This window comes from Hyperoodon ampullatus (assembly GCF_949752795.1).
Source record: "Hyperoodon ampullatus genome assembly, chromosome: 19".
NCBI lineage: Eukaryota > Metazoa > Chordata > Mammalia > Artiodactyla > Ziphiidae > Hyperoodon > Hyperoodon ampullatus.
Genome location: NC_136932.1, coordinates 21,010,562 through 21,034,885, shown reverse-complemented (window position 1 = coordinate 21,034,885; position 24,324 = coordinate 21,010,562). Strand labels below are relative to the sequence as shown.

The window sequence follows — 24,324 nt, the reverse complement described above, 5'->3', positions numbered from 1 at the left end:
CTGTGAATGCTAAGGGCGCTCCCCTGGGGAATCTTGTCTTTTCCCAAAGCCAGGTTGTCTGGGCATCCAGGCCTACAGCAGCAGACTTCTCCAGCCGTGGCGATGTTGCCAACTGCATCCCCGTTAACTTCCTTCTCTCCTTTCCTACCTGCACTTCTCCGCCAGCCTTACCACAACCCTAACCTTAAGATGAGCTTAAACCATGCACCCCTTTGCGTCCTGGCCTTTCATAATGAATATTCAGGATGACAGAGCCCCTTGAGGAAAAGATCTAACCCGGCTCTCCCTTTAACCTTGATGGCTGTGTCATCCAGCCAGAGGCTGTCACTGTGTCTGGTGCCTGGGTCCCCTGAGTGCTAGGAGAAGTGGCCCTCTGCCTGGTGGCGCTGTGAGGAGGAGGATGGGAAACTGGCAGCCGAGTTTTTCTGGCTTGGAAAAAGAGGATTTTACTTTTCAGCACCTGCCAACCTGACAGGTTTGCCAAGAATTTTACATTTGCCAAGAATTCTACATTAAATAAATACACACCTACATCACCTCCCCCCCGAGGCAGGCATAACCTACTGCACTGGGTAAGGAAACAGCTCTTAGGAAGGAGGACCATATGGGTTCATAAACCTTTCTGGTTTCCACAGCATAATCCATTCTCACCTCCACCAGATGACCTGAAACATCTCCTTTGTGTTCAAGTTTGGGTTCCAAAGCAAGAAAGTTAAGGCTTGATTTTGACCTAAAAGATTTTTGTTCTTTTTATCATACAAGTCTATTATACACATTTTGAATGTAAGGTATATATATATATATATATATATATATATATATATATATATATATATATAAACATCCTTGGGAACTTCTAGGTCTATATGCTCTTATAGATCTGGTTAGTGGACTCTGTTTTGGGGGTACTGTTGTCCCTTCCTTTTGCCTGCAAAGTGTAGCCAATGGCTGAGCCTTAGATAGCCATGGCCATGGAATTCATCATGTTGGGAGCTGATTTGCAAAAGTTCCTAAATCTAACTAAAGGCAGAGACCAAAATTAAGACCTCTCTGCACTTAGTTTGTGCTAGCTTGCTATACAACAGCAGAGAACTAATACAATGACCCTCTCCTGCCAAGTGACCAAATATGACCAATGTCTACGTGGAAGAAATCTGCAGATTCACGAACCGTTTATTTAAGAGCAGTCTCTTTTCCTTCAACCTGTAGTGTAGGCTTGTAAGACACGAACGATTTTACGTTCCTTATAATTTCACATGTTAAGTTCAATCAGCATTTTCACTGAAAAAGCAGGGAGGGAGCAGGTTCCTGTTCAAGAAAACCTTTGATGAAGTATAAACCTAAGTACTAACCTTACATCAGTTCATTGTTCTTTTCCATGGGACACCTTCCAGGGTGTGGTAGTGACCAGCGTAGGCTGCAGACCCCAGTGCATACTGAACTCTGTCCCTAAAAGGCAAAGGTCCAAGAAGGGAGTACACCTGTCACACCCTTACCGCACATCTGGAAAGCTGGAAAAAAACCGGCTAAGGGCCTCTCTTCTCTTTGCACGTTCCCCCACCCCACCATCCCCGCCACCCTCCCAGCTTGTGCTGTATTTTCATTCCTCCCTGGCACATCCTGGGCTTCTTGGAGGTCATGGCTCCCGCATCAGTGGAGGGAGATGCTAGCCTGGTCTTAATCCTCAGGGCTGGGTCCTCACCAGCTCCAAAGAGCCTAGATCCATACCCCTCCCTGCTGGTTGGAGAGAGGCCAGTGAGAGACATTAATTTTACGGCTCGTAGTTTGCCAGAGAATGGGGGCTACATCAGAAAAGATCCCACACAATTTCCAGTCTGATCTTCTAATTGGGGGAAGGATCATGGGGTGCAGGGATGCTGGGATACAGGTTCCAAGGTTTACCCTGCACAAAAAATCGTATGTGCCTGTCTTTGGGCCACATAATCCCGTTGCCCTTTTAGCTCATCCATCCACCCACGTCTTCCATGTCTTGGAACAGAAGGCAGTAGCAAGTGCCCTAAGGATACTGGGGGGCCCTGAGGCTGTGCAGCCCCATCAGAAGCTGCAGACCTCTCAGTGACAGCTCTTGGGGACAGACTGTGGCCATGTAAGGCCCCTTTGCTGTCAAGCCTCTGGCAGGGCCAGGGCCAGGGCACCGTCAAGAAGATGAGAACCAAAAAGGAAGAGGGTTGAATAGGTGCAGGGCCCGAGGTGGGTGCAGGGCCGCTGCTTCCCACAACTCTGGCAGCCCAGGTCCAGCCTCCCTCCTGCATTCTGCTGGAGGGAGGGGAACCAGTCCACTCTCCAGGAGGAAGAACTAAACCCGCCCGGAGGAACCTCCTCCTGCTAGGAACACGCTGCAGGGCTGAGCTGTGTTGGAAAGATGGTCAAAACGTGAATTCACTACAGAGGACTAGTGTTTTCGCTGACGCCTTGAAATCCCCTAGGACTGCAGGCCTCCCCGCCCTGCAGTCAAGCGGAGTAAATTTAAAGCACGCCCGGGGACCAGAGGTGCACCTACCTTAAAGCCAGCGAAGCCTGAACTGCAGGGACGCTGGCTCACAGGCGCCCCTCCAAAGCTTTGTGCCTAATTTTGTGTTTTGTACTCGAGTACTGTTTTTCCTCAAATGACACAACCTCCAGATTCACCCGAACCCGGGTGCATCATCGGAGGGGACAAGCTGGGAGTGACCAGCCGCAGTCGGCAGGAGCCCCGGGAAGCCAGGGGTCCCTTTGGTGGAGTGGACTGGCCCGGCGGTGGCCCAGCGGCAGCCCAGCGGCGCCACAGGGGATAATGGTTGCAACCCTCCGCGGGCGGACGACGGAAGGAGGCGGGTCTCAGGGCGCCGGGAACGCAGCGGGCAGCGTGCGTGCAAAGCCCCGCCCCGCCACGCCACGCCACGCCCCGCCCCGCCCCGCCCCAAACAGGTAAACAGCGCCGCGCCAGGGCACCAGCCGGAAACCCTCTGCGCTGCGCGCCGGGAATGCGCGGCCAGGATGGGAGCGCACCTGCGGGCAGGCCAGTTGGGCCCAGGACAGTAGCCAGGCGGAGATGACCCGAGAGCTGGGGAACCCGCGCCTCTGGAAGACCCTGCCGCAGGGTCGACCCTGGGTGCTGTAAACACAGAAGATCGGTGCCTTTCGTTATGCGTAATCATACCCCAATTTAAAAGGGGAAAAAAAGGCGAACAGCCCCTGGCCTCCCATTTAGCCAACTTTCACGGATTCAACCAACTTTTATGGAAGGTGGAGGTGTGCAGGATGTTGCATCAAGAAAGCCCTAAGGAGGGGGGTCGGGAAGTCAATTTGGGCATCCTCCGCGCAAAGCAGAAACGACTCTGCCACTGCCCAGCACCACCCTGGCGAGTAAGACTCCTGGACCTCCCCGGCCTCGCTGTTCAAGTGCGGTTATAATATAGAAGTCAAGGAGGACTCAAGGAGATGACGAGGGCGAGAAGCACCCTGCCTGGCGCAGTCTAACCAATGGCCTTCCGTCAGCACAGCAGGATGAGAATGTCCCCAGAGAAGATCCAGATGCTCATACCTTCCCCCCACCACCACCACGTCCCATACCAGTCCCCTGGGATGAGTCAAGGTGTCAATCAAAGGCAAAGCCTTGAGGGAATGAGATGTTTCTGCCATCAGACAGTCAGGGATCTGAGAGACAAGGGGCAGTCCTGGTAACTGGTGCTAGCAGCTTTAAAAAAAGACAGTTTCCAAGTGACTGAGAGAGGAAAAACTGCTGAGCCTAGTTTACCAATGGCTCTGCTGATATGCTGGCCCCATCTAGAAATGGACTGCTGTGGTGTTAGAGTTCCACTGAGGGTAGCAGGTGAAGAGAAGACCTCCCAGTGGGGAGAATTCTAAGCACACATTTCTACGTCCACTTTGCCTGGAAGGAAAGATGATTTGATGCAAGAAGCTACACCAGTTTATGAACTGTGACAAATGGTCTGGCCAAATGGTCAAGCACTGGAAAGAAGCAAGATTAGAGGTCTGGTGACAGAGACGTTTGGGGAGGCAGAGATGGCTGCGCCTCTCAGGAAGGGGCAAGTGTGGAAATAATTGTCCCTCGAGTGAAAGGTCACCCATAGTCTCCACTGTGGAGGAGACTCTTACAAATTAAGTGGCCAAGACTATCTACGAATGACAGTTTCTTTCCCCAGGGACATCATTGCTTTCTCAACTGATTCAAGAATAAAAGTGGCCATGTTGCCAAAGATGGAACAATGCATGGATTCAACCACTTGGCTGTCCAGCATCCATCAGACCTGGCCAATGAGTGCACACAGGATCGGTGATTGACCCCTGACCCCGGATACTGATGATACTCCAATGGTCCCACACACTGCTTGGTTGCAGACTGATTACTTTGGACCTCTTCCATTATGGAAGAGGCAGGCTCATATGTCTGGATTTAGAATAGCCTTCCTGTCCATCCTATCATCGTGGCATCCTATAACATTAGTTCTGACCAAGGGATTCACTTTACAGTCAAACAGGGAAGGCAACAGGCAGATATCCTTAGAATTTGATCCCACCATCCAGAAGCAATCATCTGTTTTGAACTGTGACACTAACTATTAAAGATTTGGTTTTATGACTAGCTATGAGACAGTATCTAATGAGGTTGAGATACTGTTGGCTAAGATGGGTGTTTGTTCAGAATGAATATTCAATATGTGGTGTTATTTCTCCCATAGCCAGACTAGGCAGGTCTGGAAGAAGGGAGAGTGGGGATGGTGCCACCCCCATTTTACCAAATGACACTCTTCAACGTTGGGCTCCACCTGGTTAAGACTGTTTGAATCCAAGAAAGGAATGCTCCACCACTGGGTGGCTAGCCACTGGGGGAAAAGGGAATCCTGAAGTTTCCATTGTGTGAGGGACAGCTCCGTTATCTAAGCAGGAAGTTTTGTTTGTTTTTGTTTTTAAGACAAAATCGAGGAATCAAAGTATCTGTAGATGTCGAACAGCAAAAGAGTGAGGCTGTCATAAACTTATTTTTTTCTTCTTTTGGCTCTCCACCATCTGAACTCATTCCCCAAACTGGAAAATCCATTATTATGTGAGTCTTAATAAGAGGGCAAGACGGGTTAGTTCCTGGGCACAGGATCTAAACTCTGCCAGCTAGATGATCCTGCCCTGCTCAGAACGCTGAATGTGAAGCCAGGATACAGAGAATCAGGGTCACTTTAGCGCTCTTTCCCATGGTGGTGATGGCAGCAGTTTGAGTAATGGTCCAGTTTCGAGGGACCACGGCATCCAAATCAAGCTGTTTTTGAGATGCGATTGGGCCATAGTCCCAGACCTCTAGTTTTCTTGGATCCACCCCATTTTCAAGCCCGATTCTCTATAGATCCTATGAGCTCCCTCATAACCTTCCATTACATTCTTTGCCTAAGTAAGCTGGAGTTGGATGCTGTTGTCTGCAACCAGGAATCTAGCTAGCCCTTCTCATGTGAACTCTTTCTTTTGCTTCTCCTGGTGTTGGGTAGGGTAGATACTAGGACTAACTTGAGTTAGCTCTTATATGATCAACCCTGGAAAGAAGCAGCTTTGAGAAGGACTGGACGTAGCACAGGTCATCCACAACAATATCCCCTTTATTGGTATTAATCACAGTTATGAGGTCTTGCCCATCAGAAAGAAGTCTGCATTATGTAGAACGACATACAAAGACATAAAAATACCCATATGCCAACCACCAAACCAACAAATCTCCACCAATCAAACCTCTGAATGTGTCTTCAATTTTGATCATCAGTGCTCTGGAAGAATGAACATAGATCTAGCATAGGGTTATAGGGCATTCCCAGAACAGAGTATTCACCCTTGGCAGCAATGAGACATGTAAACGCAGGGCAGGCATTGGTAACACAGTGTCTGAATACCTGCCTCCTGGGCTGCCTGCCTTGTCAGCAGAGCCCACTCAAGGGCCCAAAGTCTCCTAGGACCAGTGAGGACGGCAGGCCTTAGCTATGTTGGAAGCAGACAAGTTACGTCACCCCTGATGGAGAAGCTGTGTGGATAAGGGAGTAGTCTCGTTCAAGTCATTCTTTAGGGTCATTTTAGAATGATGACTTGGCTCAAATTTACTTTAAAAGGGAAATGTAAAAAATACCTCTTCTTTTCCTACCCCTTTTCCTTTCTTATCCTGAGCTCTCTGGCCCAAATCCAGCAAAGCAGCTTAAGAGCTCTGGGTCAGGTTATAAGTTACCGAATAGTCAACAGAGAAGGACCCAGTGCAGATTCCAAATGTCTTTCGTTCACTTAAATGAGCTTAAGTGGCTCCTCCGTAAGTAAATGAAGGGGTTGAGTTCTAGCAGTTTGCTGGTGTCCCCAAGTCTCTTAGAAAAATGAAGCCTATACGCTTATCAAAACACATGTCTGGGGGACTTGGGAACCATGGCAAACCGGTTTGCTCTTGGAATCCAGAGAGGGCAGAGGTCTCTGATCAAAGCTCCACCCTGTCCTCTTTTCACAGGGCTCACTGTGTGTTCACAGTTGTCCTCATTCCCTTAACTTCAATAGTGTCAATCTTTGCCTTAAAAAAAGAGAAAGAGAGAAAGACTAGCTGATTTTCTTCCCTTTGTCTGTGTCTCACCCCATGCAGCCTCCCCCTTGGGGGAGGCAGAAGAAGGTATGTTCCTCCTTGGGCCTTGGGAAGTAGGTTGCTTTGTCCACGATGCTCCTGTTCCAGTCTTGATGGACAGAGGATCAACAGTAAAAGATCGGGAAGGACAGACGAGAGCTGTCCTGGCCACTCTGCTCTGAGTCACTAGGCCAAGATGCTTGGGAGACTTCTCCCTTGGTAGCTTGCTTCTGTAGGTGACCTTGAGGAGTTGCCACTGAGTCCAGTGAGGGAGACCAAAGGTGCAAAAGCAGAGACTTCCCTGATCTGTAGGTCCTTGGTTTTCCCACCGAAGAAAGAGTCCATGTAGTGGCCAAGCAAAAATCTGTAGTTCCATGACTACCTGAAATTCCAAATAAAACCACTATCTCCCTTAAAAGAAAACTAAAAATTGTCACGATCAGAGTCAATCAGGGTAATGAGACAAAAAGGAGAGAAAGGAAAAACGTTTTGATGTGAAGAAAGAGGCTGTGGTCCTGAAGACGCTGATCCCAGCCGTTGCCTCGTGCTGCCTTTCCCGGGGTCCGAGGCACTTCAGCGACTAGCCCAGACCAACATCCAACGACATCATCACCACAAAACCCAGGATGGAGGCCCAGGATGCCAGTGTCCCGTTACCACTAGGAGGGAAGGAAAGGAAGAAAAGGAAGACCTTGATGCACTGCGAGACAGTGTCCAGGCTGAAAGCGTCCTCCACAATGTCCAATTCCAAGAGAAATATGCTACTACCATTAATAATAATAATAATATTGACTTGGGATTAACAGATACACTACTATTTATAAAATAAACAAGGACCTACTATATAGCACAGCGAACTATATTCAGTATCTTGTAATAACCTATAATGGAAAAGAATCTGAAAAAGAGTATCTATCTATTTATCTATCTATCTATCTATAACTGAATCACTTTCCTGTACCCGTGAAACTAACACAACATTGTAAATTAACTATACTTAAATAAATAATAAGTATCATTTATTGGGGCTTACTATATATATGCCAGGCAAACTGACTAACTCATGTAATACCAAAGGATAAACACATGAAATCAGTACTATCATTATCCTCATTTTACTGTGGGGAAACTGAGGCATAGAGAAGTAAGTAACTTACTCAAGGTCACCTATCATGGCTCTGCAATCCATGCTTGAATAATAAAAAGCAGCAATGATTTCCTGAAGATATTATGTAATCTGACCTTGAATACTAGCCTCAAAATCATTCTATAAAAACCAAAACAAAACAAAGAGAGGAATCCTCCATCCCCAACGCTTGGCCTATAGCTAGACAATGAGAACCTGAATGAACAGCTGTGGTCAACATTTAAGAGCTCACTTCTCCCTCATTCCAGCCCCAGAAAAATCTAAAGAGAGAGAGAGAGAGTATAAGAAAATAATAGTCTGCTTCATTGGGGGTGGAGGGCAGGGCATGTATGCCACTGCCTAATATGACCTGGTCTGACTCTCCACCCACCTGCCCGTTATTCCTCTTTTAGTTTCAAAGAACGCAGTTGGGGAGGGGGTGAGGATGATCTTGGGAAGGGGCTGGAAGGGGTGGGAGTAAAGAAAAGAGTAGCAAGTAAAGACAGGGCAGACCCAGAGGTGGGGGCCAGCCGGGCTGGGACAGAGACAAGGACAGATGAGGGAGGGGAAGCTCTCCCACCTGATGTGGGCTTCGGGGATGATGTCATCCATGATCACATAGACCATGGCGCCGGCAGCAAAGGCCAGAGCATAGGGCAGGATGGGCTCCACCAGCACCACGGCAAAGGCACCAAAGACCCCGGCCAGAGGCTCCACCATGCCGCTGAGCTGCCCGTACCTAAGGAGAGAACAGAGACACGTCCCACCGCGGGGAGGGTCAAGCAGACACAGGCATGCTCAGACTGCTGACTCAGTTCTAGAAAACGATGCATTGTCTTCCACGTCAGATCGGCATGGCAGTGCCAAAGCACTTTGCTGTTTTTTGTTTGTTTGTTTTTACACCACCTCCGTCTCCTTTCCCAACTCCCTATTACAGAGTTACAGGAGACACCCCTCCCAGGTTTATATTAGAGTTTTAAGTTTTCCACATTGTCCTTTAAAAATAATGACATTACTGAGATATAATTCACGTACCAAATGGCACACCCATTTAATGTGTACAGTTCAATGGTTTTTAGTATATTCACAAGGTTGTGCAACTATTTCACCACCATCTAATTCCAGAACATTCTCATTATTCCGAAAAAGAAACCCCACACCCACTAGCAGCCACTCCCCATTCCTCCCTCCCACCAGCCCCTGGCAACCACTAATCTGCTTTTTGTCTCCAGGGACTTGCCTATTCTAGACATTTCCTATAAATGGAGTCATACAATAGGTGATCCTTTTTACTGGCTTCTTTCACTTAGCATCTTGTTTTCTAGGTGCATCCACATTGTAAAAACTATCAGTACTTCATTCCTGTGATGACTGCATAATATCCCACTGTGTGGATACACCACATGTTATACACCCATTCACTGGCTGATGGCTACATTGTCTTCTGAAGGATAGGACACTTGACTAGGAGTGGTATGGACATTTCCCAAGGATGGCTGTGCCTGCTATCTTCGGGGGTTCCGGCCACAACGGCACCCCTTCTGAAGGAGCTGTACCCACCTACCTCTGCCGACAAGGTGGACCTACCTGGCCATGTATATAGTGAGGGCCTGTCCCCACTACCCTCCATCTTGGATTAAGGTGAGATTTCTCCTTTCAAAAACTCCCTTTATTTGAGCTAGTGAGAGTGGGTTTCTATAGGATGAAATCACATGAGCCCTGATTAAAACAGCAGCCCACATGAGCCCTGAGAATTCAGTGCCAGGAGGTAAGCCAGTACCTGAACCCCACGGCTAAGCCCTACCGCCAAGAGACTCCTGTACAGGCTGGACACCAATAGACAAGGTGTTGGGACATCTTTCCCACTGCTCCTTGCTGTGGGCACTTGGCAAGATATTACTGGCTCCGAGCCTCAGTCCCTTCATCTGTAAAATGGGGGTGAGAGACAACTTCCCCTCCATTCCTCCCCAGATGACAGGATAGGACTGTGAACTCCCACGTCCCGCACCCACCCCCCGCTTCTTCCTGGCCAGGAGCAGATGGTGGGCACGGGGGAGACACTGTTTGCACTGTAGCATCCTCCAAGGGGCCACTGCTTCCTGGCTCCGTGCTCATATGCATGGGCCTGCAGACTCTGCAGCTCTTGAGTGTGTCCAGTTAAACAAACACTTTAATCTCAGGGTCTGGACACTGACCACAGATACCCCCCCTTCCCTCCCCTCCTCGCCCCTGGAGTCTCTCCTGTAGGAGACGGGCAGTCACGGCTTCCGGGCTCACAGAACTCACATTTGAAAACAATTTCTAGGGCCATCTTGCTCTGCCCTTCCCCCGGAACCTCTATTCCGTGGTCTCCAGCAATGGAGAAAGAGATGATACAGGATGGAACTAAAATGATGTAAGTATATGCAAGAACTTGTAAGTCACAAGGCCCTGTAAAATGGAAGGCGTTTTTTAATTGTTGCTATGAGCCATCCATGAGAGCTCTCGGCGTATATTCTAGAGTGGCAGCTCCTTCAATAAAGAGGTGTTCTGAGGCTCAGGGTCCTGAGTTGAGGGGCAGAAGAGCCTGCAGCCTTGGCATCACTACTTGATGAGCTGGCTGGCTGACACTCTGGGCCATGATCCCCTCCTCTGAAACCTGGGGCCTTACCTTACAGGTCCCTGAAAAGGTAAAGTTAGGGAATAGACTTGAAAGCCCTTTGGGGGCTATGAAAACACGAAGCGTGTGTAACACAGGCATCACCTGCCCAGATGTTGTTGACATAACCCTGGTCTTCGCTGTGACAAGGGTCACGACGGGTGCTAATATGATGACCCTTGAGGACAGGCTGTGGTGAGTAAGCCTCCTTAGGGCGTGGGACATGGAGAGTGGATACAAGGTCTGCCTTGGTTCTCCCCACCTGAGAGAGAGCAAACCCCACACAGAGTGGGTGTGTCTATCCCTGGAGGGGTTTTGAAAATAGGAAACACGGGCCGGAGGTCAAGAGATGAGTTTCGGGGCTTCCCTGGTGGCGCAGTGGTTGAGAGTCCACCTGCCAATGCAGGGTACACGGGTTCGTGCCCCGGTCCGGGAAGATCCCACATGCCGTGGAGCGGCTGGACCCGTGAACCATGGCCACTGAGCCTGCGCGTCTGGAGCCTGTGCTCCGCAACGGGAGAGGCCACAACAGTGAGAGGCCCGCGTACCACACACACACAAAAAAAAAACAAAAAAGAGATGAGTTTCTGGAGGCTTCTCCCAGCTTTGGGGGTGCAGCATTCAACCAGGTTGTTGGTGTTTCCAGAAGCTCCAGATTCACTTCTGGGCCAGAAGGGGTTGCTCTTGCCCGCAGGAGAACTGCTCTGAGCTCCACATCGGACCCGACCCTGGCCTCCGACAGTGGGCATCTGAAGCACTTACCAGAAGGCTCTCCAGGTGGAGAATCCAGCCCCTCGCAGCGGGAGGCTGACAGCAAGGCCCTCCGGGAAATTCTGGATCCCAATTCCAATGGCTAAATTCCTGAAAGACCAAGAAGGCACGTGAAGGCGGATGTCCAGAACGGAGCACCCACACGGACGGGGGCCCTGGCCTCTGCCCAATGCCCCCCTATGGTATTAGAGGCCCCAGTGGATCCCTGTGACAGGTGGGGGAAGGGGAAAGCTTAGGGCATGCGTGCAGGTGGAGAGCACGAGGAAGAGGGGGACACAGATCTTCTCCGCTTCACGCTCTCCCTGGTCCCTGGAGATGCTCCATGTTTATGGACCTTACAGCACGGCGGGGAGCACACTGACTGGGTGTTAGGATAATCCCACTTAGCTGCACGACTCTGCACAAATCATTGAACTTCTGCACCTCAGATCTTTATATGTAACGTGCAAGGGGTCACGTGGGGATACTAACTTCAACCATGAAGGACTGCTGTCACCCAGTGACCTGATTTCATGCCTATAAAGTCCCTAGCACATATGAGGTGTCCAGCACTTTTGGGGTTTCATTCCCTTACGGCATAGAGATGGAGAGATCACATTTTGCCCAGAAGCAACTTCAGAAATGGGACAAGGAGGTATGGATGCAGACTCTGATGGGGACACAGATCTGGGGCTGGGCTGGGCTTCCCCACGGGCTCTCCGCATGCTGGTCTGGCACTGGCACTGCATTTCTTGAGGCCCCTGGGGAGCTCACGGTGACCCTCTGCCCTCCTGCCTCTGCAGGATACTTAGGGGCTGGGCTCTGTGAATTGGTCACTTGGTCGGAGCCAAGCCTTGAGAGCCTGCCTTGCACACAAACCAGGTACTGGAGTACAAGGGAAGGAGAAACAGAAAGAGACGGGGACAAAAGCGATACGTGACCCCCCAGGGAGGTCCCCAGGCACACACATAAATTAAGAACCCTCATTCCCCATGCAGCAAACTACCATGACTGAACTGAATGTCCGTTGGCAGAGAGGAAGGAAAGGCACTATGGGAAGGAAACAGAGTCAGTCTGAAGGCAACAGGAAGGCAGTTTTAGGGTATCTCCCCAGAAGAGATTCTACCTTGGCTGGACAGGTCCATGAGGACTCACCTGGTCACTAAGGATCTCAAGGGCATGACATGTGGGTGCCACTTGGCAAGCAATGCTGGAATGTGGCCTGAGGGAGTTGTGGATGGATTGGATAGAAAAGGGAAACTCCACTGTCACTTGGCTTTCCGGTCAATTTGCTCACGTCTGTCTACCTTGCTGCCAACAGGAATCCACCCATCAGCTCTGGACGGCGGCCAGGGAGTGCTGTCGACCAGCAGCTGGCTCCACCCTGGCCGCCTTGCCCACTCACCTACCCCACGGTCCTGGGACAGGGACACACTTCCATTAGGCCACAGGCTCCTGTTCTACCTCCAGCAGAGAATACCTACGATAATCCCCAGTGTTTAATATTTCATCTCCTTTTTGTTTGAGGGCCTGAAACTCAGCCTGTTTTCTTTTATTCCCCCAACTCACGCATGCATCCTTCATACGGGACTCAGAGCTCCAGACATCTTGGGAGGAGGGAGCCTCCCTGGGAGCTGCCGGGTCAAGGAGACTCTTAGGAAGATCCTGACCCTTCCAGAATCTTGGACTGACATTTATCTTGCATGGGCTTCCTTTAATCAACTCTCATCCTGTCCCTTCTAGACAACTTCATGATGTTTCCCCTCAACATCCACCCACCAGTGCATCAAAGTGACGACGAGCATCTGAAAAATTATTATTAGTCTTTTGATAAAGGAACTGTTCTGGTGGCTTAGGGCTGACAGGGTCATTGAGCGTGTCCCCCCAAAGCCAGGTAAAACTCTTCATAAGATGAAGTGGGCAGACAGGAAGACACCCCGCCTGGCACGTCCACAAAGGGCCCCTGGCGGTACCGCTCAGTGGGCGCTGACCTCCCCCGCAAGGTTACTGGCGTCCTTACCTACGTTACCTAAGGCAGCTCTCTCCTTTTACTTCTTAGAGAGGGAGGGGTTCAGACATGCTCTGACCTCATCCCAGGAGCCAGAGGACAGCAAACAGGGCAAGTAAATATTTTAGGCTTTGAGGGCCATCGGGTCTCTGTTGCAACTATTCAACTCTGTCACTGCAGTGGGAGAGCAGCCGATATGTAAAGAAAAGTGCATGGCTGAGTTCCAATAAAATTTAATTTATAAAAGCAGGTAGGGGGCTGGATTAGGCCCACGGGCTGCAGAGTTGGCAGACTCCTGCCCGAACACCTGAGGGGTACAGAAAGATCCGACAAGACGGAACCACAACCCTGGGCCATGAGCCCCCCGTACTGCCCCGAGGTCCTTGTCGCCTGGCACACAGTAGTTAAAAAGTTTGGGCTTTGCAGTTCGTCTTCTTGTGTTCGACTCCTGGGCCCACGATATGTTGGCTGTGCTACCTCCATTCCCCCTGCCATGAAATTCTAAGAACAGTACAACCCCCGGCATCCCAGGGTTGCCAGGATGATGCCCTGGCACGGGTCCTCTAAAGCCCTTGGCACACAGGAGTTGGCATGTCCTGAGGACCTAATCAAAGTCTACTGTGGGGTGGAGGTGAGTGTTATCACTAAGGCTCCAGTGTGAGCTGATGACAGGAGGGGTGACAGAGAATGGGACTGTAGGTCAGGGTCAACAAGAGGACTGACTCAGCTTCAGGAAGCAGAGCTGGGCCAGGGTGGGGCTGAACCCTTTCCAGCTGGGAGGTCTTTCCAAGAACTCACAGGTCCCCTTTCTGAGACAGGCTCAGGGTACTTGCCGCCCCGAGTCAAGACTCATGTCCTTGCAAAGTCCTGCGTCAGATAGATCTGACTTTGGCCCACCTGTGCTTACATCCCCACCAGCACTCGTTCATTTGTTCTTGCTGACACTTCTGTGAGACATTTACACCCCTTGTAAGGTTGGACAGGCCACGTGTACCTCCTTGGAGAGCCACTGTGAACGTGAAGGTCTTTCTGATACCGGGCTCCTGCGTGCTGCTGGCCAGTCTGTTCGCGGGGCACAGAAACTCCCAGGAGCCCCGGGCTCATGATTCCCCTGGGCGGGCATCCTTCCCCTGGTCACCTCCGGGGTCCATCCCCACTGAGACCCAGGAGGTGCCCAAAGACGGATCCTCCCCTTGACACAGAAGGGACATGAGCTGCTGGGAGGGCTTACGAGGCCCTTTGATGAGCTTGGACTTGACTGTCCTGCTGCCTTTCTGAGTATGGACATCCTCAGTGGATGACGAGCCTAGAGGGTCGCCCCTGGGTGACCCTTGAGATTTTGTCCAAGGCAGAAGTACCTCTGCCAGGTGAGGGCTGGGAGTGAACCTTGGCCCACACCTTCTCCACGGCAGCCCAGATCTGCCCCAATTTCACAGGAGACAACGAGAGTAGGAGAAATTAGACAGGGTCCAGAGAGAAATCTGGCTTGTGATTTTTTTTTTTTTTTTTTTTGCGGTACGCGGGCCTCTCACTGCTGTGGCCTCTCCCGTTGCGGAGCACAGGCTCCGGACGCGCAGGCTCAGCGGCCATGGCTCACGGGCCCAGCCGCTCCACGGCATGTGGGATCCTCCCGGACCGGGGCACGAACCCGTGTCCCCTGCATCGGCAGGCAGACTCTCAACCACTGCACCACCAGGGAAGCCCTGGCTTGTGATTTTTAGGCAAAAGCTACTGTTCTGCTCCTTTGCTTTTTAAATAGGCATGTGTGCAAGGCGGTGAGCCCTGCCGGCCAGCTAGGCTTCCTCCCTTTCTGAGTCTCTAACCATCACTCCCCAGCCAAGGTAAAAGGGTCAAGAGTGTCCTTTCTTGCCTCAAAAGGCCCAAGGACAAATACCTCTGTTGTCGGGGGGGATGGGGGGTGGGGAGGATGAGAGTCGGCCTCGGGGGGTGGGGCTGGGGGCTGGTTTGGGGATCAGAGTCAAGGGTCTCGCCTCTTCTCACCTCCTGGGTCCCGGGTCTAGGAATCCAAACCCAGCTTTGGGTCACTTTGTCCAGCCTTGCTCAAGTTACAGGACCCTGACAAACATGCTCCCACCAGCCCTGGGCAGGAATACAGCCTCTTCTAGAGGCTTCTGCTGTCACTTTTCATAGCCCAAGCTGACCCTGAGCTCCCATTCCAGAGGTGGGGAGCATTTGAAATATATTTCTGGTGATGGAGTGAACCTTAAGGGCAAATCCTTGCCAATATTTCATTAGCCCCTGCCCTGCCTTCTTGGAGCGACCCTCACAGCGGGGTCTTTTTCCTCCAAACCTTTTCTCTATCTCTTCACTGACTCCCAAATGGCTGAGTGAATACAACCAGCTCCTTGACCTTTTGCAAAGGTCCAAGGTTTCTTTCAACGAGGAAGGTCAAGGTGTCTGTCCAGGTCTTACATCCCTCGTCTGACAGCACTCTGCAGCTGGCTCGCTGTCCAAGGCCATCGCCTGTCCCCTGTGCCCACAGGCAGGCACACGACTCACCCCAGACCTAACCGGGGAGGGAGCTGCTGCCCCATGTCGCCAGTGAGTCGGAGGTGGGGTCCCCCGTTCAAAGTCCTTGCCATGACTTGGGACTGACTGCAGCCATCCGCTGGGCGGGCTCTGGAACCTCCTTGCCTCCCGCCTGGGAGCCGCCATCCTGATAAGCAACACAGAAACCCCATTCTTCTACGCCTGGTGAGCCACGTCCCCTGGGCCCTGCCCTGGCTCTGGCATGGGGCTGCCAGCCCAGCCAGGTACCACACCCTCGGGATCCTGCCAGCCTTTCTCAGCAGGGCGTCGCCTCGCTGGGCGGACCGTGGAATCTCTCCTGGGTGCACCCGGGCTCCTTCAGCCCAGAGCAAGGGCTGGACTGCAGTTTCTCTGCTCTTCCACCTTCGTATATGTCCCTTCTGCACACACGCACCGGTGCATCATGTTCCCTTGGCCTCTGTGTGCTGTGCATCTGTGGGGGTGACCCCATGGAAGGGCTCAATCCCCTCCACACCCTCTATTCTGCTCTTCCACTTGCATCAGCTCAGGAAATCGAATGAAACCCCCTGGGTATTCTGATGAGCTGTGGTGCCAGGCAGCAGGTCTGCAGGTTTTGGGAACGTGATGACCACGTTGAGGACCACTGGCCTAAGAAGTTATCAAAGGGGATGAGGATGAGGACGGTGGCCACACCCACCTCCAACTCAGGAGCCCCTGCCCTGCTACCTGACACCCAACAAAGGAGCAGCCCAGGGCCGGCCCCTGCTGGGAGCCGGGGACACCAGCGGCCACTTGTGACTGAGTCAGGCGGCCTGCAGACTAGGTCGGGGCGCTGGAGGGGAGCCTGGGAAACCACAGGAGCATCAAAGTGGAGGGTGACTGAGGACACAGGACATATCAACAAAAATGATAGGGGGTAACGGCCCGTGTGTCCAGGTGCGAAGCAGCAGCAGTGAGGCCGGGCTCAGGGTGGCAGGGCTGGTCCCTCGGAAGCCCGAGCTCAGAGCTGACTCAGGAGCAGTGGGGGCCTAGACTGGCTGCCAGGGGTGGGCGCGCAGCCTCCACGGGTGCTGGGCGTGCAGGATGCTCCAGGCGCACTCACTCCCTCCTGCAGCCCCACTGTGCTCCCCACCGTGGCCTCCATGCCTACGGACACCCTGCCCCTGCCGGCATCCCCAGGGCATGGGGCTTGCTGGGCTCTCCCGTCCATCATTTACACTTGGGAAGGGAAAGCCCGAATGAGAGGCTTCTTTTCCACGATGGGCTGTGAAGATTCGGAGCAGAAGTAGAGGATGGGCTTGAGGACACGGGGAGGGGGAAGGGGAAGCTGGGACGAAGTGAGAGAGTGGCATGGACATATATACACTATATACACTAACAAGTGTAAAACAGGTAGCTAGTGGGAAGCAGCTGCATCACACAGGGAGATCAGCTCGGTGCTTTGTGACCACCGAGAGGGGTGGGATAGGGACGGTGGGAGGGAGATGCAAGAGGGAGGGGATATAGGGACATATGTATACATATAGCTGATTCACTGTGTTATACAGCAGAAACTAACACACCATTGTAAAGTAATTATACTCCAATAAAACTGTTTAAGAAGAAAAAAAAAGCAACAGGAAAAGCCCAAACCCTGGCCCTTCGGAAGACTCAAGGCCCCTGCCTTCTGTGTTTTGTTCTTCCGGGCAGGAGCACAAAGACACCATGACCAGTCTGGACCTCAGCAAGTCAGTGGCAGGGAGAGGGAAGTGGGAATGAAGGGTTCTTTAAGGAAGAAACCACAGGCTGTCCCTGACAGGGTCCCTGCCCTTTGGTGACAAGTCAAGCTCCACGGTGACCTGTTCCCCCAGGACTTAAGGGAGCAACAAGGGAGGGAATCCTGCGAGAAGGGCCGGGAAAGGCCAGGAAAGGCTTGTCTATGGGAGAACAGGGCTGGGGTGGGGGGGAGGCGGGGGAGAGCAAGTGGAGGGAAAAGAGGGGAAGGAGGAGGGAGGGTTAAGGGCAGGGCGTCATGGGGCAGTGGTGGGGGGTGATGGCTCCTGGGGGCTGGGCTGCACGTGCAGGGGCTCCAGGTAGGTGAGCCCAGGGTCTGTCCAGAAGGGTCACCTCTGCACAGAAGCTGGATTTGGCTTGGACTGTTCACACTTCTCTTTTCCTCTCCCTTAAGGACCTGAATTTTCTAGGAGGGGCAGACCCAGTCCAGCTGTTTTAAAAGTTCATTTCCTAGGAGTTTTTTTTTTTTTTTTCACATGCCAAGATGGAAGACAGAATGGCAGAAAGGTGAGCAGCCACGGCTTCCCTAACCTCAGGGCTCCCCCATCCGCAGCGTAAGCAAATGTGTAGAAGTCAGAACTCCCTGACTGCGGTCTGAGTCTTGTGATGGTAACTGGGGTGCCCAACTGCCCCGGTTTCCTGGGACACTGGATGCTCGGTGCTGAAACGGGGGATGTCCGGGGCCAACTGGGATGAGGTTGGTCATCCTTGGAAGCACCCAGAAGCCTGGTGGGTGGCAGAGGCACACTTGGGTGAGAATTTTAATTTGCCGCAGAGGATGTTGCACACCATCTTGGAAGCTGAGCAGATGTTGTTTTGTTGTTGTTGTCGTTTTTCACTATCCAACGCTTCTGATGGTCTAATGCAAGTTCCAGCCGCTCCTGGACCCCTCAGATACATCTCCCTCCAACCCTCACCAGCCCCAAGAGCGTCAGGTCAGTCCACAATGAGTGTGGCCCTCTGTCTCCAGCCCAGCCCCGAGCTGGCCGGGCTCGGCAGGGGCAGGAGAGGGTGGCCTCCCTGCAGTGACAAGCAGGCACTTTGCTCTGCGTCTGCGGTAGGGACACAAGGGGACCAGTCAGCCTGCTTGGGGCTAGAAGGCAGCTGGAAACCCCGGGGCTGGGGGGACCTGGAGGGGGCAGGGAAGGCATAGGGCTCACCCCCAGGTACTGACTCTCTGCAGACAGAGTGGGCTGGGCCCATGGGGGGTGCCAAGGAGGCGCAGGCAGGGCAGTGGGTGCCCACGCCCCAGTCCGGATGCAAGGGCGGAAGCCAGAGCCCCAGGGTGCCCCTCCACTGCCTCTCGTATTCCTTGCTCTCCCAGCCCGTGAAGGCAGATGGCCAGGGCCTCTGAGGTGCAATGCTGGTCCTCCAGGCTGCCAGCTTGGGCGGGGTGGTGCTACCCACCCTCACCTTCAGATACCAGTCTTCCCAAGAGGTGGGCAACAGAAAGGAAGGCCGTCCCAGTGGGCAGGTGCTTCTGCTTTTTCTTAGAGGCCTGACCCTCTTTCCCTCCAGGGGCTGCCTTCCCCACCTCAGAGTTAAAAGTCACCCAGGCTACGGGGCCTTCCGGAGTCCCTTGTTCGACACCTTCTTTGTTAGTAGAAAACAAAAGCACAGAGAAATTCAAGGTCTTTGCAGGCAGTGTGACTTGCCTGCATCCCCAGGTGCACCGCTGAGACCCGGTGCGTCGCGTCGGCTTTTACTTTGTAAATCGGGCATGAACTGCCCCATTTTCAGGGTTCTTCTGCGGATGGGGGGATAGTCTCTGTGAAGTGCCGGGCAGAGCTCACAGCCCAGAGTGGACGCTCCTTAAATGGCAGCTTGCGTGAAAACTGCCCGAGTCTCCTGAACGAGCCGGACACTCAGGCCCCAAGGTCCCCGCAGCCTGGTGGCCCTTCTGACCTCATGCGAATTTCTCCTCCAACTCATGCGTCTCACCCTTCCAGATTCTGTGACCTCCGGGTCAGAACCAAGGCTGGCAATAGCAGCTGGCAGTCAGGGGGGACCCTCTTCTCAGGAGTGACCCCAGAATCCAGCACTGAGCCCCAGCCATGTGTGAGAGCTCACGCGGCACACGGAGATGTTGGGGAGGGCCCCCATCTTCAAGGGGTTTACAGCCTAATAGCGGGTGAAGAAACCCGCCTACAAATGACTACAGGACAGCACAGAGCTTGCCAAAGGCCATAAGAGAAGCACAGAGCCTACAGGGAGGAAGGTGATCCGGGAATCCTTCCTGGAGAAGGTGGCACACAAGATGGACTTTGAAGGGTGGGGAGCCTCTCGATAGCTAGAGAGAGATGGGGAGATGCTTCTGCTACAGGAGGAAGCGACAATGGAAGCAACAGTGTGAGATGCTACGGCAGGGCGGCCCAGGCCTGCTCTTCTCTCCCCTTCCCCGATTGAAAGCCAACGCACAAACAAGAGCAGAAAATGCTTTGGAGTCAAAGCCCGTCTCTCCTTGGCATCATCTTCTAAGAATCTTTCCTGTGAGCAGCTGAGTCTGCTGGCTTTTCAGGACAAGTGCTAAATGCCCCAGCTCCACCCCAGGGGTCTTTGCAAGGCCAAGTATGAGGTTGCATCCCAGGAGTCTACACCCATCTTTGGAGACCGACCCTGGTGCTGAATGAGACCCTCGAAGGGAGTTCCCTTGAAATCCATGCCTTAGCCGTCTCCACTCAAGCCTTTCACTTAAGAATGTCTCCAAGGGACTTCCCTGGCAGCCCAGCGGTTAAGACCCCGCGCTTCCACTGCAGGGGGCGTGGGTTCGGTCCGTGGTCGGGGAACTAAGATGCCGCACAGCCAGGAAAAAAAAAAAAAAAAAGAGAGAATGTATGTCTCGGGACTTGAGCTTGGGGAAAGCTTTCAGCGAGGGCCGGCAGCAGCACAAAGCCTGTGCTGGGAGCAGCACAGATCCCGCTGCAACAACTTGCGGTGGAAACCAGCTTCTCTTTTGTTACCACGCCCATCAGAGGGAGACTAAGGTCCTCCGGCTGGAATAAGAGTGATGATAATCATCTCTGCCGTTTATGGAGTGTTACTAAGTTTCAGGTGTGGTTGGAAGCATTTTACATGTAGCAACACGCTTCACCCCTCGCAACCACCTCCTAAGTGTTTCCTACCATCATTATCCCCATTTTACAGATGGGGAAAGTGATGCACAAGGTTCAGTGACTTGTCTCCAGGGCTACCCAGCTGGGAAGTGACAGAGGGTACTCTTAACCACTATTCTACAAGCCTCGGGTCCTCTGGGCCTCACACGGACCCATCAAAGCATGTTGGACACAGACGGTTACCTGGGCTCAAAGCCCCAGCAGAGAACCGGGTGCTGCCTCATGCCTGCTGGACCAGTGAGCTGAGGCTCTGGCCCACTCTGGTAGACAGGAGAGAAGGCCAGGTGGGGCAGATGTTAACAAGTGGCCTCCAGGGTAATGGGGTCAGAACATCCTAGCTACAGCAGGCTTCTTGACCTTGACACTCTTGACATTTTGGACCAGCTCATTCTTTGTGGTGAGGGCCTGTCTTGTGCACTGTAGGATGTCTAGCAGCATCCCTGGCCTCTACTCACTAGATGCCAGTAGCATCCTGCTAGTGGGGACAACCAAAAACATCTCCAGACATTGCAAAATGTCCCCTGGTTAAGAACAACTGACCCAGAGTAAGCAAGAGTTGAGGTGAACTTGCTTCTGCAGCAAATATCTGAACACCAGAAACTGCTCAGACTGAGCAAGAAAAACATCTGATCTTGTGCATCTTATTTGAGAACTTCTAGGCTCAGTGGAGTCGAGTCTTCTAGGGAGCTTAGCTCAAGCAAGACAGATTCCTGGGATTCAAGGTAAAAACAACACCTGAGAACCACCAGACCTCTGCTCCCTTGTTCCAAAGGCAGCGGCTTCAGAAACTCAATGTTGCACAATTCTGGGGGCACACTGTGTCCTCGGTGAATGGCACACCCCCTGGAGTTGTGCAGTGGGACATTCCTGCTGGAACCCCAAGCACAGATTATGCTCAGTGTAGGGGTTAGTTCTGGGGTTGGAGGTGAGGCGTCCTGGGGAAGTGGTAGAGAGAGTCCTGGTTTTCTCTGAAAATTGGCAAATGAGCGTCCTTGCAACCCGCAGCCTGGTTCTCCAGGCTACGTTCTCTGGCCAGCTGAGTATGAAAGGAGCTTGGCATATTCCTGACAAGACCTGCTTCACCTCGGCTTTCAGATCCTCCCATGAGCCATGAGCGTGTGTGTTCTTGCGTGGCAAGCCCTTACATAGTGTTTTGATTGTTATCATCCTGCCATGAAAGGCCTGATTGTTCAGGCTCTGAGGTGACATCACCGACTTCCCACTCGAGCAGCTTGTTGAGGTGTTTGATGAGCGTGCAGGTGGGAAGGGGCTGGGTGCTCCCCGCAGGGCTGCCCGGCCCTACCTGCTCAGTGGAGCTGGCTTAGCACGCAAGGGATCTTCCCTCACCCCTTCTTTCTGTTCTGGGAGGCTTACTGCCACGGGCTGGAAAGATGAGATGACCCATGGGTTCCCTTCAAGTCCGCCACCCTCCCCAAAGTGGGCGGGGAACAGCCCCAGGAAGTCAAGCCACAAGGCAGGGTGGTGTCTGCGGGTGATTCAGGCCACCTCTGTGCACTTTTCCTTGTCAGAAAGCAGAGAAGCCTACAGACAGCTAGGGGATCTCTAGGTCCCCGAGGGATGCCCTGGGGACCTTTACCTGCTAAGTATCCCAGCAAATAAGTCAAGCCTAGGCACAGGCCAGGTATGCGGCTGCCTTACACGATGTGAAAAGCACCCAGGGGTATGTACCCAAGAGCAATATGCTTATACATTCACTCAAAGACATGTACTAGGAGGTCCACAGTAGCCCTCTCCATAATGGCCCCAAACTGGACATGAAGCATATGCCCGTCTAAGACAGAATCAATCAATAAATTGTGTTCCGTTCCCACAATGAAATACGGTGTACAGCAGTGAGAATGAATAATCTCCAGTGCCATGCTACAGGACGAAGCATCTTAGAGACAGAATTTTGACTGAAAGAAGCTAGACACAAAACAGTAAAATGCTCTGTGATTCTATTTACATAAAGTCTCTAAACAGGCAAAACTAAGCTGTGCTTTCTCATCCGTGAATTGATATGAGGTGCCGGTGGCCGAGAGCAACGATTTTTTTGGTTAATTCTCCCCAATATACTTGGAATTTTATTTTATTATTATTATTTTTCAGCCATCTGCTCCAGGAGAGAACCAAGAAAAGTCCATTTGTATACAAATCACTAACCCTGCTAGAAAATAAACCCAGCGTGGTATACTTATCAGAAATAATTAAACTTTAACCTTTTTTACAGTAAGATCAAGAAATATCACTCTTGGGACTTCCCTGGTGGCACAGTGGTTAAGAATCCACCCGCCAATGCAGGGGACACAGGTTCGAGCCCTGGTCCGGGAAGATCCTACATGCTGCGGAGCAACTAAGCCTGTGCGCCACAACTACTGAGCCCACGTGCCACAACTACTGAAGCCCGCACGCCTGGAGCCCGTGCTCCGCAACAAGAGAAGCCACCGTAATGAGAAGCCCGCGCACTGCAACGAAGACCCAACGCGGCCAAACAAAAGTAATAAATAAATGAATAAAAAATTTTTTAAATCTATTAAAAAAAAAGAAATATCACTCTTATTTTAAAAACAATGCATTTGAGCAAACTATAGGGACTCTAGAATAAAGGCAGGAATTCAAGTCCTGGGTGGGGGTCAGACTTTTGGGAAGAGCATAACCTCCTTTTAATAAAGATGTTTTATTGAGGCTGAATGTACGTGCAGAGAAGAGCACATATTATAAGTGGCCGGCTTGATGTCTTTTCAGAAACTTGCTGAATTTCATGAAACCCACACCCAGATCAAGAAACGGGACAGTACCAGCACCCAAGAGCCCCTCAGCCCTGGGCTTTCCGCTCCGCGCTACCCTGGCCCCAAGAGGAGTCAAGATCCTCACCTCTAACCAGAGAAGCTCAGTGGTGCCTGCTTTTGAACTTCACATCAAGAGTTTAGGCGGCCGTATAAGACCCCACTCGAGGGTTATCTGGGGGTTTGGATACAAGGGCTTTGCATTCTCATCTCCCGTGAACTTGGCACGTCGGTAGTCTCCTTAGGCCGTAGGCTTGGACCTCTGTACAGGCGCACCTCGTTTTCTGGTGCTTCGCAGATATTGCGTTTTTTTACAGAATAAAGGTTTGTGGCGACCCTGCACCGAGCAAGTCTATCACGTCGTTTTCCCAACAGCATTTGCTCACTTTGTGTCTTTGTGTCTCATTTTGTCAATTCTCGCAAATGTTTCAAACTTTTTCATGGTTACTACATTTGGCATGGTGATCTGTATGTAACATCTTGGATGTTACTACTGTAATTTTTTGTTTTATATTTTTTAAATTCAAGTATGTACATTGTTTTCTTAGATATCATGCTATTACACAACTAACAGACTGGCAGCGGAGTGTAAACATCACTTTGACACCCACTGGGAACCCCCCAAAATTCGTGTGGCTCGCTTTGTGGCAGGGGTCTGGTGTCTCTGAGGTGTGCCTGTATAGGGTATTTCCTCAGGATACCTAAGTTTGTCCCTCTGCTTTCTTATTCACTGAACACTGCAATCAAGTCCAGATCAACATTTTAGGAGAGGGCTTGGGACTAAAACATTTTGTTCTCCAGCGCACGAAATACCATTGCAAACCACGAAACCATTTTCCAGCATTTTGGCACTTTCTTCTAAAGGGCGTTTTAAAGTGCCTTTATAAGCATTTATTATTACTTTCACTTAGGAGGTGTAAGTTCATTTTCCATTTTGTACACATAGGAATCAAGGCCTGGAAAGGCTGAGAACACAGCCTGGGTCACTGCAGTCGGGGAAACGGTGCTGGACTCCAAGCCCTTT

General features: G+C 51.8%; 1 protein-coding gene across 1 annotated transcript in view; it reads right to left on the bottom strand.

Annotated features, from left to right (window-relative positions):
* Window positions 1-7,175: 7,175 nt before the first annotated feature.
* Window positions 7,176-24,324, bottom strand: part of SLC39A11 (solute carrier family 39 member 11) — a gene marked incomplete at its 3' end in the record, with an annotated part of 291,548 nt that continues 274,399 nt past the window's right edge. Inside the window, exons 8-10 of the mRNA XM_079724775.1 lie at window positions 11,122-11,220; window positions 8,302-8,460; window positions 7,176-7,254 (exon numbers count right to left, since the gene is read on the bottom strand). Coding sequence (XP_079580901.1) covers window positions 7,176-7,254; window positions 8,302-8,460; window positions 11,122-11,220 — 337 coding nt within the window. The remainder of the gene's footprint in view (window positions 7,255-8,301; window positions 8,461-11,121; window positions 11,221-24,324) is intronic.